Below are 18,810 nucleotides of genomic sequence, written 5' to 3' on the forward strand. Positions count from 1 at the left end.
AATAATAAACGGTTTAATATACTGGTCATTTTAAGTGATTCTCAAGTAGAAGTTCAAAAAGTGAAAAGTTTACGGTCGACGGACGCCAAATTTAATACATCCGTTATGAAATCTTTCTATTATATTCCGCAGTAAAGGAGAAAAACAACAGTATTTTTTTTTTTAATAATGACGATAAAAAAAATCAACAAAATATAATGAACACTGTTTGGAAAAGTCAACATTTGTAAAGTAACTTGCTAAATTATGCTAGAAACTTTTAAAAATGCATTTATTGTATCATTTGTTTTGCATTTTACATAATATATTTTCTTGTTTCCTAATATTTGTTTTGTACCCTACTTTGTTATGTTTTTCACTGAAAACGTACAATTGAGGTGTATTTTCCGGAATTTGCCGAGTAACGCCGGAATTCCATGCGATAACGTTACGGAAAGGCAAGCGATAATAGCCGGAAGCAGTTGATAAATTTTTCATATCAGCCCGCTAAGCACCATTTCGGAAAACATGGAATTCACGTAAATTTAATGCTATTATCATACTGTAAAAAATATAAGTTATTTACTCTAAGTATATGATAAGAAGATTTATCAAATGTTAATGATACAAATGGGATATTTTGTGGCAGGCACCAGGAAGGCAGACAGTTAAAAAAAGACACCTATACAGTTTTTGTTAATGATAATTTGATCATTATCAAATATTATATTATATATAAATGAAATAAAATTGTGGTTACGAAATTGCTTAATAACAAACAGTTATTAGGTCGGAAAAATACAAGAACAATTTCTAGAAATAATTCTTTTGTTAAAGAAAGAAAAAAATCAGACACCTGAGTTTGGACCTTTTGTTCTAGACTAAGTATATTCTAATAGCTCAGAGGAGATTAGATATGAATGCATATTAGACAACAATCTACCCGAGTTAAAACGGAGTGGTAGTAAGCAAATATAGGCCACCGTACAGCCTTCAACAATGAGAAAAACTTAATCCGTAAAGTCAGCATACTACGTAGCATACTTCACTAGACTTGTACAAATATTTTCAGCAAATGCAATATGCAAAATAATTTCTAAATGGAATGTAGTGAGGAGTTGTTCGTATATTCTTTTCCAAGGTAGAGATGCATGGCTTGTAACTGAAGGCAATATCAATCCTTCGATTCTAGATGTCTTGTATAAATCTTTCTCTCATGAGACTTTATTTTTGTATATTTTTTATAATGATTTTCTTTTATCCAAGAAAACTCCAGCGTCGACACATTTTAAATTTTACACTATTTGAACTTTGTCATGTCAGATATTAATTCAAAACAACAAGTCATATGGGAAGAGTATATAAATCTGTGAAAAATATAACTAAAGGCTCCCAAGAGCCTGTGTCGCTCACCTGATTCTACTTTGGTTTTGGAAATCATATAAAAATAGATTAAAATCATAACAGATACCCCAATAATGATTGAGGCCAAATTTGGTTTAATACTGGCCCCGTAATTTAATCAAAAGCAGAAGACTTTTGTAAAGTTTACAGAAATTACCAATAAATTCATTGAAATTGTAGAAAATGACTTTATAAGGACAATGACAAATCATCTACAAAGTAATAACACTAGGTCAGCACTTCAAAAGAAACATTCATACCATGTTTGGTTTTAATCCATTAAACGGTTTTCTAGAAGAAGACATTTGTATATATTTCCCATAGGGTCCTTTTTTAAACTAAGTCCCATGTTGGCAGCCATCTTGGTTGATGGATTTGCTACAAAGTAACAACACTTGGTCAACACCTCATAAGGAACATTCATGCCATGTTTTGTTTCATTCCATTCAGTGGTTCTTCAAAAGACTTTTGTATGTATTTCACATAGGGTCCTTTGTTAAACTAAGTTCCCCGCTGGCAGCCATCTTGGATGATTGATTGGTTTTAAATATACCATGAAGAGGTGAACTATATATACAAACAGTCAAGCGATGTAAGTAAGATTAGGATTTCTAAAAGTTAATCTAGAGACTCTCAAGAGCCTGTGTCGCTAACCTGATTCTACTTTAATTTTGGAAATCATGTAAAAATAGATTAAAATCATAGCAGATACCCTAATAATGATTGAGGCCAAATTTGTTGGTGTAGTTAATAGATATTTCTGGTTTTGTAAATAGATTAGACCATTGATTTTGCTGTTTGAATTTGTTTTACACAGGTCATTTTAGGGCCCTTTATAGCCTGCTATTCGGTGTGAGCTAAGGCTCCATGTTGAAGTAACAACACTTGGCCAGCACCTCATTAGGAACATTCATGCCATGTTTGGTTTCATTCCATTCAGTGGTTCTCTAAAAGAAAACATTTGTATGTATTTTCCATAGGGTCCTATGTTAAATGAAATCCCAGCTGGCGGCCATCTTGAATGATTGATCGCCTACAAAGTTACAACACTTGGTCAGCATCTCATAAGGAACATTCATGCCATATTTTATTTCATTCAATTTTGTGGTTCTCTAAAAGAAGACATTTGTATGTATTTCCTATAGGGTCCTATGTTAAACTAAGTCCCTCTCTGGCTGCCATTTTGGATAATGGATCGGCTTCAAAGTAACAGCACCTGGTCAGCTCCTCATAAGGAACATTCATGCCATGTTTGATTTCATTACATTCAGTGGTTCTCTAAAAGAGGACATTTGTATGTGTTGTCCATAGGGTCCAATGTTAAACGAAGTCCCCGCTGGCTGCCATCTTGGATGATGGATCGCCTACAAAGTTACAACACTTGGTCAGCAACTCATAAGGAACATTCATGCCATGTTTTATTTCATTCCATTTAGTGGTTCTCTAACAGAAGATATTTGTATGTATTGTCCTCAGGGTCCTATGTTAAACGAGGTCCCACACTGGCGGCCATCTTGGATGATTGATCGCCTACAAAGTTACAACACTTGGTCAGAACCTCATAAGGAACATTCATGCCATGTTTTATTTCTTTCTATACAGTGGTTCTATAAAGGAAGACATTTGTATGTATTGTCAATAGGGTCCTATGTTAAACGAAGTCCCCCGCTGGCGGACATCTTGGATGATGGATCGGCTTCAAAGTAACAACACTTGGTCAGCACCTCATAAGGCACATTCATTCCATGTTTGGTTTTACTCCATTCAGTGGTTCTCTAAAAGAAGACATTTGTATGTATTGTCCATAGGGTCCTATGTTAAACGAAGTCCCCCGCTGGAGGCCATCTTGGATTATGGATTAGCTACAAAGTAACAACACTTGGTCAACACCTTATAAGGAACATTCATGCCATGTTTGGTTTTATTACATTCAGTGGTTCTCTAGAAGACGTTCAAAATGTAAAAAGTTAACGATGACGACGGACGAAGGACGCCAAGCGATGAGAAAAGGTCACTTGGACCTTCGGGTTAAAATCCAACTTTTATTTCAAAGAAAAGCTTCATTTTGTCATTCATAACCTAACGCATTTACATATAATTTCAGCTGATTTGACCTCTAATGGTCTTTCAATGTAAAGGTTTTTCTTCAGAAAATAAGTCAGTGTCAATTGAAATGAAAGTTTATCTGACATTTTTGCATAATCCCTTTTTAGGATTCTGAGTCCTTACTATTTGTTTATCAAATTTTGTGACAAAATAGATCTGTATCTACATTTAGAGGTAAGGTAATTTCAAAAATTAAGCAGATTCTGAAAAGCTAATGAATATACTTTTTTATAGTGAAACTGTGTCGCTAACCTTGGTCTATGTGCATATCAAACAAAGGACACTCTCCAACATTGTAGACGAGAATAGACTTCATGACAAAAATCTCTATTTTGTTGATCTTGTATTACTGATCTTTTAGTCTATTTAGTTTCTCTCTATCTTCTTTAGTTTTTGCTCAAAACACAAGGAGGGTAAAAAAAAATCCTCATTTAAGGGCAATCACTCCTATGAAGAGTGACAGTCTACTAACTATATCGGCAAAATTTGACTTTTTAATAGATCTTGCCTTGCTGATCATTTTTGTGATTTAAAGTGTTCATTTATTTATTATAATTTAAATCATATAAGGCATAACGGAAAAAAAATGTTCTCTCTAAATATCATAGTTTTCATGATAAAAGGCAAAAATGAAAAAAAATGGTAAAATTTGTCATTTATGGGCAATAACTCCTATAAGAATGTGTCTAACAGTTTTGACGTATATGGACAATTGGTAGAGCACATTGTTCTGAACATGTTTGCTCCTTTCAGATTTTCTCTATTTATAACAGTTCAAAAAATAATAGACAAATAATGCATTTTACCCCTATGTTCTATTTCTAGCCATGTCGGCCATGTTGGTTAGCAAGCTGGGTCATCGGACACATTTTTTAAATTAGATACTCTAATGATGATTGTGGCCAAGTTTGGTTAAATTTATCTCAGTAGTTTCAGAGGAGAAGATTTTTGTAAAAGATTACAAATATTTACAAAAAATTGTAAAAAATTGACTATAAAGGGCAATAACTCCTTAAAGGGTCAATTGACCATTTTGGTCATGTTAACTTATTTGTAGATCTTACTTTGCTGAACATTATTGCTGTTTACAGTTTATCTCTATCTATAATAATATTGAAGATAATAACCAAAAACTACAAAATTTCTTTAAAATTACAAATTCAGGGGCAGCAACCCAACAACGGGTTGTCTGATACGTCTGAAAATTTTAGGGCAGATAGATCTTGACCTGATGAACAATTTTATTCCTGTCAGATTTGCTCTTAATGCTTTGGTTTTAGAGATATAAGCCAAAATCTACATTTTACCCTTATGTTCTATTTTTAGCTATGGCGGCCATCTTGGTTGGCGGGCCGAGTCATCGGACACATTTTTTAATCTAGATACCCCAATAATGATTGTGGCCAAGTGTGGTTAAATTTGGCCCAGTAGTTTCAGAGGAGAAGATTTCTGTAAAAGTTAACAGACGACGACGGACGACGACGGACGACGGACGACAGACGACAAGTGATGAGAAAAGCTCACTTGGCCCTTTGGGCCAGGTGAACTAAAAGTGGATATTAGCCAATAATCTATCTGCAAAAAACTTAGTAAAAATAAATTTAAATTGAATTTGAAGAAATGTCTCCAGAAGAACAATTATAAGACATGGCTAGATATAAGAAATAGTAATTCAAAAGATACCGGAAAACTCAGCACATATTACAAATTCATATTTACTTTCAAGTACACATGTATGAAAGTTATTTAAATAGGAAAAATTTTAACAGCAGAAAAACACAATTTATGCTGAGCAATCTGTTAACTGGTAGGAAATGAACTCAATTTTGTTTTAAAGTTCCCTCTATAATGTTTACCAAGATCGGAATTCTATGTCAACAATTTACAAATCTGAGAAACATTTTAGGCAATCTTTTTTTTCTGGATCATGAGAAATGAGGATTTCGATTTTGATACAGTTTTTAGTCTGTATCGGTATTATTTTTTCCAGGAAAGACCGGGAAAAAGAGACACAAACTAAGTTAAGGTCAACAAATGGAATTATCCCTCATTGCACTCAATGGCTTTCCTCTTATGTATACAAGTTTTCATTTGTTCTGAATCATTTTTAAATTATTAACAATCTGTATGTATGATAGATTGCATGTGTTGTTTCTGTGGATATTGTATGAACTTTGTAATTTGTATTGATATATATGCTTTATATTGTCCCTTAATTATGAATAAAGACATTTGATATCCTCTGATGATTTCTTACCTGCTTTGGGTGTACGGAAATGGTGCTGTAGCTGTAAAAGAGACCGTTTCGACAGTAGGTATTTGGTAAAAAAAAGTCCCGAATAGACTTGATGAGGCTGGTCAAAGAATTCTGAGGCGGCCAAATTTGAAGTCCGAAAATCGCGCGCTCCGAACTCAGATTCCCAAAAGGGATCAACATTTTTCAATCAGCTGTCTTTTGGATCCGCAATTACCATATGATTTTTAGATAATTATTTAAAAAAATTCAATATCACATAACGTAAATTTTACTTCACTTTTTTAAATTTATATATAACTAATCTTTAAACGTTACCTCCCTGCTAAATGACGATATCGACCTGAATTCCGAAAAAAAGTTAGATCGACTACATTTGTAAACAAGTGAAAATTATTACATAACTTTGCCCGACTGCTTTATGGTGGAATTGTTTTATAGTTTTTAATTTATATAAAACTGGAATGTGCAAGTGGTCTATTAAGATAGTTAATAATGCATTATGAATGTAATGAATGCATTAGGAATGTTAAGGTGGGTCATCGGTAAATATTTCCTTATTTTCTTAAAATTTTCTTATACTTTGCCAAAAAGGAGATTTTACCATTATTTTTTTCACAAATATAATAAAAAGCATGGGTCACCGTACTATTTTGCAAGTTACAAGTCGTGCAAAATTGCCCAGATAGAGGTATACAGTGAATCTACCTTAAAAATATGTTTAGACTAATCAAGACGGTTAAGATTGTTCAGAATGTGGTTTTGTTAATTTTACGACAGACAATGTGTTGAGACATATTTATACAGTATTCAGGCTGTCAAGATACAAAGTCAAGAAAAACAAACGTTCAAACAAATTTGGGACATTGATTCTTCTTGAAATGTTCAGAAAAACATCAGACAAACATTGGTGATTTCAGAATTGGGTGACTAAAGATTAAAGGGGGTTATCAAACATTTAATGTATCTTTCAAGCTTTTGTTTGATAAAATAACATTTCAAAATTATTTGAATTTGTCAAAACCATTTTGAAACTACCATGGTCAACATACGAATATATGCCAAGAAATGAGAGGTTATCTCAGGCGCACTTGAAGAGTAAGTAGACCCTGCTCTCTTGGTGGCATCTGTCCTGTTGCGCATGATAAATATAAACCAGAATTTACCACTGTTAATTCATTGTTCCCCATCCATGCTGTAAGCATGTCATGAATATTTCTATTTGACCACTCAATACTACCCTGTGATTGGAGATGTATTGGCTTCCCTTGAACAATAACTAGTTCTGGCCAATACATCTCCAATCACAGGGTAGTATTGAGTGGTCAAATAGAAATATTTATGACATGCTTACAGCATGGATGGGGAACAATGAATTAACAGTGGTAAATTGGAATCAAATTCGTCTATATATAAAAGAATCTTGCCCTACACAAAGGTATTGGACGATCACCAGGTATAAATGCTAGAAAAAAAAACACTGTGAAATAGTATGTGTCATAGCTCCGCACCAATTGGTAACAAATAAATCAATAACATTTATATCAATATAAACATAAGGAGGTGTAGTATAATTGCCAATGAGACAACTATCCAACAAGTTTACATATATTTTAAGAGGTTTATTCAATGAGTTTTAACATCAATATTTGTCTTATGATTGTTTTTCATGTAATAAGACATTCAAACTTCGGTTCATTTTACTTCGCCTCAGTTGACAATGTTTTCTCGGGGTAACAATCTGACTAATCACCTTCTCAGCTATGTGTTATTTATATAATGTTTGACTAGCATTTGTCTATGAAGCGGTTTTAATGCAACAGTGTAATAGGTTTATATTCATTTATCTTTTCCACTTATGATTGATGGTGTAAATTTTAAATTTTCACTGGTATGCGTCGTCGTCGTTCGATGAAAAAAAGATTCCCGATGACACTTTCCGGCTTTTGTAGGCTTCCGCATAGTCGTACTGCATTTTAGATAATTGTGGATTAAAAACTATTTATCAAACCCTTCTGTCTTCTATTTTATGACTCTTTTCAAAGATAAATGAGAGAAAATATGGTGCAATCGTCAATGATAATACAATGACCAAATACAATATCGACGAAAATGACTGGCAATTCTATCATCTGAAATTCAATGTTATTTGATTTTGTATTATTTTTAAACAAAATAGGATGTTTTACCTGCAACACAAAAATGATATCTCTATGTACCATCTAATAAATTACACACTTTTAAATCAGAAAATGTACATAATTAAGGAATCGTTGTGAAGAGTGTAGAACAATCAGACATTCTCGCAATTTTTTTTAGCTTACCTGGCCTTAAAGGCCAAGTGAGCTTTTCTCATCACTTGGCGTCCGTCGTCCGTCGTCGTCGTTAATTTTTTACATTTTGAACTTTTTCTAGAGAACAACTGAATGGAATGAAACCAAACATTGCATGAATATTTCTTATGAGGTGCTGACCAAGTGTTGGTACTTTGTAGCTGATCCATCATCCAAGATGACCGCCAGCGGGAACTTCGTTTAACATGGGACCCTATTAAGAATACATACAAATGTCTTCTTTTAGAGAACCACGCAATAGAATGACACCAAACATGACAGGAATGTTTCGTATGAGGTGCTGACTAAGTGTTGTTACTTTGAAGCCGATCCATCATCCAAGATGGCCGCCAATGAGGGACTTAGTTTAACATAGGACCCTGAGGGAAATACATACAAATGTCTTCTTTTAGAGAACAACTAAATGGAATGAAATACAGCATGGGATGAATGTTCTTTATGAGGTGCTGACCAAGTGTTGTAACTTTGTAGGCAATCAATCATCCAAGATGGCCGCCAGCGGGTACTTGGTTTAACATAGGACCCTATGGGAAATACATACAAATGTTTTCTTTTAGAGAACCAATGAATGGAATGAAACTAAACATGACATGAATGTTCCTTATGAGGGGTTGACCATGTGTTGTTACTTTGAAGCCGATCCATCATCCAAGATGGCCACCAGAGAGGGACTTAGTTTAACATAGGACCCTATAGGAAATACATACAAATGTCTTCTTTTAGAGAACCACTAAATGGAATGGAATAAAACATGGCAGGAATGTTCCTTACCTAGTGCTGACCAAGTGGTGTAACTTTGTAGGCGATCATTCATACAAGATGGTCGCCAGAGAAGGACTTAGTTTAACATAGGACCCTCTGTGAAATACATACAAATGTTTCTTTTAAAGAACCACTGAATGTAATGAAACCAAACATGGCATGAATGTTCCTAATGAGGTGCTGACCAAGTGTTGTAATTTCAACATGGAGCCTTAGTTCACACCGAACAGCAAGCTATAAAGGGCCCCAAAATGACCAGAAATATCTATGAACTACACCAACAAATTTGGCCTCAATCATTATTAGGGTATCTGTTATGATTTTAATATATTTTTACATGATTTCCAAAATTAAAGTAGAATCAAGTGAGCGACACAGGCTCTTGAGAGCCTCTAGTTTAACTTTTAGAAATCCTAATCTTACTTACATCGCTTGACTGTTTGTATATATAGTTCACCTCTTCATGGTATATTTTAAAGATCTTTTTTAACTTTATTAAAAATTGTTTAAATAGTCATGGAAAACGTGCTTTATTGAATGAAGGTATGATGCCAAAATCACTGCACTCGACGCGTGTTTTTTTTTATTACCTTCATCGGACATCTTCAACTCAAAATGTTTGAAAGGCTTCGTCCATAAAAAGTTCGTGAGCTAAAAACCAAATAGAAACTTTAACGGAATGGCCAATAAAGATACGCAACTAATGGAATATCAAGTATGATTCTATTTTGTTTTGAAACGATCTTCATGTGGATACTTGTGGTTCCTATGTACATTATTTGTTAGTTATAGTACCATATATTCCGCGGGATTTTTAGAAAGTACTTGATTGATCTACTTTAAATATAAAAAAGGATAGTTTGATTTCATGAAATTCCTGGCGAATGGCATGATTTATAGGAGGATTTTTCCTGTTTACATGTATTCTCTGTAAAATGTTTGAAGTGTTTAACGATAAATTTTACTTTCAAAGTTTATAACAATTATGATTACCGACTTGTTAAGTGATTTATTTCTTTATATTATTATTTGTACAGCTGCTAATATTGCGGAGAGGGGAAAATGGGTTCGTACAATGACTGACATTAAGACTAAATTGTACAACAGAATGTTCACGGTACTGTATAATAATTTCTTTTTTTATACAATAGTTAAACTGATAGAATATTGTTTAAACAAATCTTTTATTCCAAAAGGATAAAGCTGATCAAACAGACAGGTCAAGTTGTACTAAAATTCATTATTCCTTATTCGTAACTTATACCGTATTCGTTACTTATTCCTTATTCGTTACCTATTCGTTACTTTTTCCTTATCGTTTATTCGTTATCCTGTTCCTTATTCGCTTTTTATACGTTGTCCCTTTTTTAATGATTTGTTTTTATTTCTTATCATGTCTCTGGAAATAATTTTCGTTTGGGTGAGTTGAAAAAAGTAAAATAACAAAAATACCGAACTTCGAAGAAAATTCAAAACGAAAAGTCCCTAATCAAATGGTTTAATCAAAAGCTCAAACACATCAATTGACTGTCATATTCCTGACGTGGTGCAGGCATTTTCTTATGCAGAAAATGGTGGATTAAACCTGGTTTTATAGCTAGCTAAACATCTCACTTGTATGACAGTCGCATAAATTGAAATTACCCCGTTAGCACATCTGTTGCTATTTATTTGTTCCTTATTCGATTTTTTGTACTTTACATTTTTTTAATACTTCATTTTCTTTTTCTTTTTTTGTCGCTGGTGTCAGTTCTTGATTTGTAGAGTTGAAATAATCATATTAATGTTTATGTACCCGTTTCTGCACTTGACTGATACCCTGTTACTTATTTTTTCCTTATCCGATTTTCATACGTTGCTCCTTTTTAATGATTTCTCTTTACTTCTTTTCTTGTCTCTGATGTTAGTGTTGGTTTCAGTGGGATGACATAATACCGTGAGCGCATATGTACTAGTTTATGCGTTTGATTGGTACACTGGTCACTTGTTGAGAATAGGGACTGCGAATAAGGCATTTAAACCAAACCTGCACCGTTAAAAACATGCATATAATAAAAATTTAACTTCGTACTTTCTCTTTTTATCTTTATGAATTCGCAGTTTTAAAATTGACATGTCTTTGCAAAATTGAAGGAATAAAAGGATTATAAGTTAATGGAACAGCAACCTCTTAAACACATATATTGGTCAACATGATTTATTCAAAAGAAGATTCTTAATTTTAACGAGTTTCACAAGTTAGAAAAATATGAAAGACCATTAAGAGATTTCCTCACCAACAAAAAAAAAAATGAAAAAAAAAACAAATGGAGATAGAAACAGAATAAGTAGGATACAATTTAAGTCAACAACTGGCGGAGATCATTACTTCTGATATACATATAAACAAGTCAATAATAATGTTAGTGATGGTTCTTATTAGTATCTTAGTATTCCGTACAATTGAAGATTTTGTTATGCCAAAGGGTGTTCTTGCATAGTATAATTATTTCCATCTTTTATAGACTCCGAACGATTTGCAGTAACAGGGTATCAGTCAAGTTGGTTGACCGTTGTGGAATATCCGTTTCACAGATGATAGTGGATATGTTCCAAATGTCGTGACTACAATCCAGTCCCCTTTTTCCCAAATGTGACCTACCGATTTAGAATTTTTACCTGGTTTGTACTAACATGAGCAACACGACGGGTGCCACGTGTGGAGCAGGATCTGCCTACCCTTCAGAGCACCCAAGTTTTTGGTAGGGTTCGTGTTGCGCAGTCTTTAGTTTTCTATGTTTTGTTTTGTGAACTATTGTTTGTCTGTTTGTCTTTTTTCTTTTTTAACCATGGTGTTGTCAATTTATTTTTGACTTACGAATTTGAATGTCCCCTCGGTATCTTTCGCCTCTCTTTTGCATGTTCTCGAAATGTCCCGAAAGAATTCCCCTATTTCCTTATCATTAAAAAAATTCTACGTCATAGATGAATGGTTTTCAGACTAAATCTGCATGATATAAAATTATGCGAGGGATCGTCGGCCATAGAATAGTATGAACCTTTTGACAGAAAAAAGTATGATTACTATGATATATAACTGGTAAATTGAAATGTGAATGAACAAACAAAATAATTCCTCACAAAATATTACATAATTTACATTCATACTCACAATGAGGAAACTTATACAATTTCTACCTTTGCATTGTACCGATGTGTCATCCGATGTCTGAAACACAATTTATCGAAATTTCCCAAATTATAAGTTCATACATCACTAAGACTAACACATTAACGAAATGCCTAAAATGAAGTCATGTATTAACTATAAACATTACACTGACAATGAAACAAATTATTGATTAAAACCTATCAAGAGATTATTTGAGCCTTGATCACCTTAAAGTATTCTAAGTTGAGTTCCAAATGGTGAAGTTGAAGTCATCCCTTCGTAAATTTTACGGACGCCATCACGAGTTGGTTGACCGTTATGGAATAACCGATTCACAGATGATATCGGATATGTTCCTTATGTCGTAACTACAATACCCTCCCTTATCACGAATGTGACTTACCGAATTAGACTATTTACCGGATTTGTAATAACATAAGCAACACGACGGGTGTCACAGGTGGAGCAGGATCTGCTTACCCTTCCGGAGCATCTGAGATCACCCCCAGATTTTGGTGGGGTTCGTGTTGCTTAGTCTTTGGTTTTCTATGTTGTGTCATCTGTACTATTATTTGTCTTTTTATTTTTGGCCATGGCGTTGTCAGTTTGTTTTCGATCTATGAGTTTGACTGCATGTCCCTCTAGTATATTTCGTCCCTCTTTTGTAAGAGAATGGTAATCCCTTTAATCATGATGAAAGGGATTATCATACTCTTTTACTTATAGGTTAGACAATACTTGGTCATGTTTTATGAAGATTTAAAGCCCAAGGCGTAGCCGAGGGTTTTAAATCTTCATAAAACATGACCAAGTATTGTCTGACCAATTTAGAACATATTCACACCTTCGAGTGACATAACAAAATTAGCCTCTCATTGTAATAATTAAATTTTGATATAAGCTCATTTTAAATATTGCCTTGGTTAGTAAAAGGGTTGAAAATCATTTAAATGATCATTTCAATTAATGGAATGAAAGAGCAATGAGATTGTTTTGTGATAACAAAAAAGGATAAATTATTCAAAAATGGAGACGTCTCCTGCTTCAGGTACAATTTAATCTGATATATTTAGAACTCCTTCATTTTAAAAAGAACACAATGTTATATAAATATTCTTTTCTTAAATTGTATAATTTTTGATAATGAAAAAACTTCATCAATCAATTTTGATTTACAATCGTTTTAACATCAGATGTTTATTTTTTATTGATGAATATAATGAGTTTTTTCAAAAACTATCTTTTTTATCATCAGCCATTGGTTCTTAAATATTGGTTTTCAGGTCTTGTTTAAAAATTAGATTAAATACTAAATGTATTTTACCCACACCTTGGCCCCCTTATCATTTCTTTTTTTTTGTTTTTTTTTTTTTTGGGGGGGGGTCTATATATTCACCATTAAATAACATTTACAATGTTCTCCTGATTTCATTTATAATAATTTGGCAAATAACAGTACTCATGATTTTTTTGCTCTTTTCCTTTGGAAATTGCCGTGGGGGATTGTACACCTCATTAGAGCAGTTTTTAAGAGTTCATTTTCATAATTATCTACAATGAAAAGTCATTCATGTATAGCATTTTATTGGGCATGGAAAGCCATGTACTATGAAAATTAGAAGGAAAAAAACTGACTTTTCATTGGACGAGAAGGGGTGAGTATGTTCTAAATATACATAGTCCTGGAAATGGTGAAATGGAGATGATCACTGGTCAGTGTGTTCTTCATTGGTATACAAAGGAAGTGAGATGGGGTCATAGTTTTCTGCCCTTATAGGCAAGGGGATCTAAATATAATCAGCACTCTTTTTGAAAGGTCTCTTGTCTTAGAATTTTGTGTGTAATACATGTATGATGTTAGTTATTTGTATTTGTAAATAAGTTTCAGACTACTTCTTTCTTACTTTAACCCCATCCCCACTCCTCACCCCGATTTAAAAAGGGTATTCAGCATGTTATGAAATTTAGTGCTTACCAAACAGAGGTAGAATTGTCAAGCGCATTTTGTCTGCAGACCATATATATGTCTATAACGTTGTCATTTTCGTTGAAAAAATAATTAAAAGTTGATTTTTCTTACGATTTCATAACGTGCTAACGATTTGACGCTTGATAAATAGCAAACGCAGAAGAGTTATCATAATTGAAGACCGTAGAAGGCCCTACGATGTATAAGAGCGAGGCGAAAGATGCTTGAGGGACATTCAAACTCAAAAGTCGAAAATAAACTGACAACGCCATGGCTAAAAAAGAAACTGACCAACAAACAAACAATAGTACACAAAGCACAACATAGAAAACTAAAGACTGAGCAACACAAACCCCACAAAAACTGGGGGTGATAGCAGGTGCTCCAGAAGGGTAAACAGATCCTGCTCCACATGCGGCACCCGTCGTGTTGCTCGTGTTAATACAAACCCGATATTAGTCTAATTCGGTAGGTCAAAATGATGAAAAGGGGACTGGATTGTAGTTACGATATAAGGAACATATATGCATAATTCTTGTTACAATACTAATGTTTACCCGACAACTACTTTTATTTCAATGCTTCTGCATTTTTTTGGACAATAAGGGGGCATTTCGACGAAAGTAATCCAAAATGGATTCAATTAGTACAGTTAAGGTCGAAAGAATGTTTTAATACGTTGAAAAAATGTAGTTAATTTCGTGATATTTTCATAAATATAATAAAAATGAAAATAACCATATTTTGTGAATACAAAGAAAGTCAAAAAAGTAATAACAAAAATACCGAACTCCAGGATGAATTCAAAAAGGAAAAGTCCTTGAAACCTGACTAAATCAAACGCTCGACTTTTTCAACCAACGGATTGCATGGAAAATAAATGTCATATTTTTGACTTGGTACAGGCATTTTCTGAAGAAAATGGTGGCTTAAAACATGCAAAAAATTGCATGAATGGTAGAATTTTAAAATGAAATATGAGAAGATAGTTCTTATAATATGCTTTCAAAAAAGTTAAAAAAAACAATTGCTGTCTTAAAACTCGTTTCTTGCTACACAACTAAATATGTAGAGTTATTATACATTCCGTTGTAACATTTGATTGTCTGACCTATCTGTTTTTATGTGACTAACTTGGAAAACACCGAACCAAATAAAATGTATTCTATTTTGTTAAAACAGTTTTTATCATAAGCAAACTCACATACATTGCATTCCTCTCAATATTTGCATATCCATTGAAGATCAAGACCAATTGTTATTTTTTTTCATATATTCAAAGATGACAGACATCCGATCTACCTTAATTTTGTTACAGTATTCTTTTTTGCTGACATGATTTTTTTTTTATTCAACTGTAATGATAAAGAGGCCAAAAGTATAAAAACTTTAAAATTAACAGGGGTTTTATAACACAAAAGAAAGAGTGCAAATAAATGCAGATGAAGAAAATAACGGCAATGGTATGTAATGTAAATGACATTTTTTTTTGTATTTATGAACATCCATTTCTTTTAACACTTGAATATCATTAATAAAATAGAAAAATTACATGATACCAAAAAACAATGTTTAGTTAGAACACAAAAAAAATACGGTTCTTGATAGAAGGATAAGATAAAATAATCAAGATGATTTTGTGAAGGATAAGATAAAATAATCGATGATTATATGAGTTCTATGTATGAACTTCTTTTCAGTAATTCGTTAAAGTGTCGGGGAACTTTAAATTGCGACTTTCTCTACGTTTCATTTTCTATAATGATTTCAGTTTTGTAAAGATAAGACATTTTTAATTACTGATTTGTACTAAACAAAACTTATGTGTTTTGGTGTTTTCCATTGACTAAAATTAAAAGAAGGAAGGTAGAGTCCAGGAAAGCTAGTTTTATCTCACCATAATTTCACATTATTTTAGTATTTAATCTTCTGTATCATTGACGTATATCTGATAAATCATTCAACTCATACGAAAAGTACAACAGTTTACTGTTTCACAACAATTTCCCGATAGAATTTAGTTTAGCACAGATTCGGTATTTTGTAGATTTTCTTTTGCAATAAAATCACTACAGAAAGACGTTATAAAATTATAATGCACAGATTTTCTCAAAATGCTACATTGACATATATCAAGATATTATAGCGACACATCCAAACAACACAAAAATCTATTCGTATTATTATACGATCGGTTGATGGACAGCTTTATTTTTTTAAAGAACTTACTATCAATGGCATTTCTGTGGTAGACTCTGTTGAATGTATTGAAACTTTTCTAGTGTCCCGGCAACAATTGCAAACAATATGTTTCGTTAACCTATCTAATGTTAAGAATGATCTTTAGAAGTAGATATATTGCTATCACAATATCTCCCCCAGCATGTATTGATATAAAACGTTTTCTTTGCGTAAATATTTTATGAAAACTAAGTTTTGAACAATATAGGTAGCGATTGTGTTTTTACACAAGTACAAGAAACAGTAAGCGAAGATCATGGTATTGTTGCAACAGAAACAGACATCACATCATTTTTCAAGACTGCAAAAAAGTAAGATATGAAGTATTTGTTGGTGTCCCACTATTAGGGTCTGTAAGTTTTTTCATATCTTTTCAATTCTATATAAAAAATATCTGTATTACTTTATTGCAGGCTTGATCCTTTTCGGTTCGTAGTCATTAGACTACATGTAGATACGAATTTTCTTATATGAAAGGAAGATTACAATTAATTTACGTTTTACACAATGTTAGGATAATCATGTCAACGGCATATAAAACAAAGGATGTAATTAAGTGTTAATATTTCATTAGGCATAGATTTTTAAATGTCCTTTTCGTAACGTTTCTCTCTTTTCGTGAACATTTTTTAAAACTAAAGACAGTGAAACTGTTTGAATGTTAACATTTTAGAATAGACACTGAACATCCCTTAAATAATATTCTATTGCAGGAATTTAATTCACTACAACAAATATTAAAACAAAGTTTAGCTTATTGTACTGGACATTTCTACTAGATCTGACCATACGACATGATGCACTCACTAAGAACAAACAAATTTATCGGAAATCCTCTATAAAAAAATCATTATAGACGATGCTAGCAAAAATTTATAATACATGACTTGCGTAATACATGTCAGTATATTTGAAAATAAGGCAAACGAGAATAATATCTGTTAAACCACATTTTCAGTAAATTTTAATCGTTACGTGCTTGGCTTCAGTGGAGAAAACAATATGTTCCAACCCATCTTGTTAACCAAAAAATTCGGTATTCGCTTCCTCCCCACAAAACACACACCATGTTAATAAAGGTGTACAACCAAGAAGAGTCGTTTCGGTTTATAATTATGTGTAGCCTGTAACCTATAAAATAATCTAGAATTTCAAAGACCTCTTAATCTATGCTTTAATCTCCTACTTGCTTGTCATCGTCCTGCAAAATCATGCATTATTTGCTGTCGCGATCGGTTTGATATACATTCATAGATCCATAGAATCATATGTTTAATAATCGTTATAAAACATTAAACATTTTATAGTTTTCTTACACATTGTTCTACATTTATTGTACTAAATAAAATTAATAACCATTTATATTCTGCATTATTACTTTCATCTTAAACCAAAATATATTGTAAAATTTAGGCCATTTATTGCCGTAGCAGCGATTGACTTTGGAACTACGTTTTCTGGATGTGCATTTTCAACCGTTCAAGATTTTGTAACTAACCCGTTGAAAATAACTACAATCGAGCTAGACGATGAAAATGTTGTTTCATACAAAACTCCTACAGTCTTACTATTGGACCCTGAGGGACGCTTTCATTCATTTGGATCAAAGGCAGCAGATCATTATGTAAATTTAGCAGAAAAAGAAGAAGCTTGTAAATGGTACTTCTTTGATCGATTCAAAATGCAACTTTATAAGAAAGAGGTATATTCATTCAGATATATGTTCACGCAATTTAAACTCTCTAAAATGAAAGTAACACGATATAATATTGGTGCATCCGAATCGCTTTTCTTGATTTAATCCCTGTCCGGATTGTCTTCAACATTTGGATTAGGTTTATGATTTTCACATACAATGTAAGTTGGCCTCGAGTATCATTAAAGAGACCCTAATAGTCGAAATGTGCATCTGATGCTGTAAAAGTGACAGTGTTCATGCTATAACCTTCACAAGGAACACTCAAAACAAACGAAATTGAATACCTGAATACATGTGGATCTTTGTGACCAAAAGGAGCTTACAATTTATTAAAAATACATTCGAAGGACAACTTTGACTGAGGGTGTTTAAATCCTAGTATCTAGATAATTTCCATATAAAATCAACGAAGACATTACGACAAGCACATAATAAATCATGTCAGTACCGAAGCACTGATAACTGAACTTATATCTCCCTCGGGAACTAGCAGTCTATCAACAGTGGCATCGATAGCATATCAAGTTTGTTTTTATAATACAAGCATTGATTTTTAAAAGATGTCATAAAAAACTTTAAAAGCTGTAAATAAGAGCAGTACTTACGTATCTATGTAAATGAAAACATTATTTATCTGTAAAATGACAAGTGCGGATAGAATTTCTATGGTTTTGTTTGAAATAATAAATCAAAATTTCCAAATATCATTTGAGGAAATGCACATCTTGGTCTAATTTGATTTTTTTTAATATTCCATAGCCTTGTTTTTTGTCCTGGATGAAACAACTAAGATGTTAAGCTTTTTCTGGCTTTACGCTAAAATTTCGATTCATCGTATACTTGAGTGTGCAAGCAGTAGAAATATCAATTTGAAAACATTCGTGGCGAAGA

The 18,810-nt window shown here is 32.8% G+C and overlaps 1 protein-coding gene across 1 annotated transcript in view; it reads left to right on the forward strand.

Moving 5' to 3' along the window:
• Positions 1–18,810, forward strand: part of LOC127726371 (heat shock 70 kDa protein 12A-like) — a 93,700-nt gene that overhangs the window by 54,525 nt on the left and 20,365 nt on the right. Inside the window, exons 5-8 of the mRNA XM_052233744.1 lie at positions 9,897–9,976; positions 15,382–15,442; positions 16,429–16,531; positions 17,634–17,922. Of these exons, the coding sequence (XP_052089704.1) occupies positions 9,897–9,976; positions 15,382–15,442; positions 16,429–16,531; positions 17,634–17,922 (533 nt within the window). The remainder of the gene's footprint in view (positions 1–9,896; positions 9,977–15,381; positions 15,443–16,428; positions 16,532–17,633; positions 17,923–18,810) is intronic.

Source organism: Mytilus californianus, unplaced genomic scaffold (assembly GCF_021869535.1).
Source record: "Mytilus californianus isolate M0D057914Y unplaced genomic scaffold, xbMytCali1.0.p SCAF_17, whole genome shotgun sequence".
Classification (NCBI taxonomy): domain Eukaryota; kingdom Metazoa; phylum Mollusca; class Bivalvia; order Mytilida; family Mytilidae; genus Mytilus; species Mytilus californianus.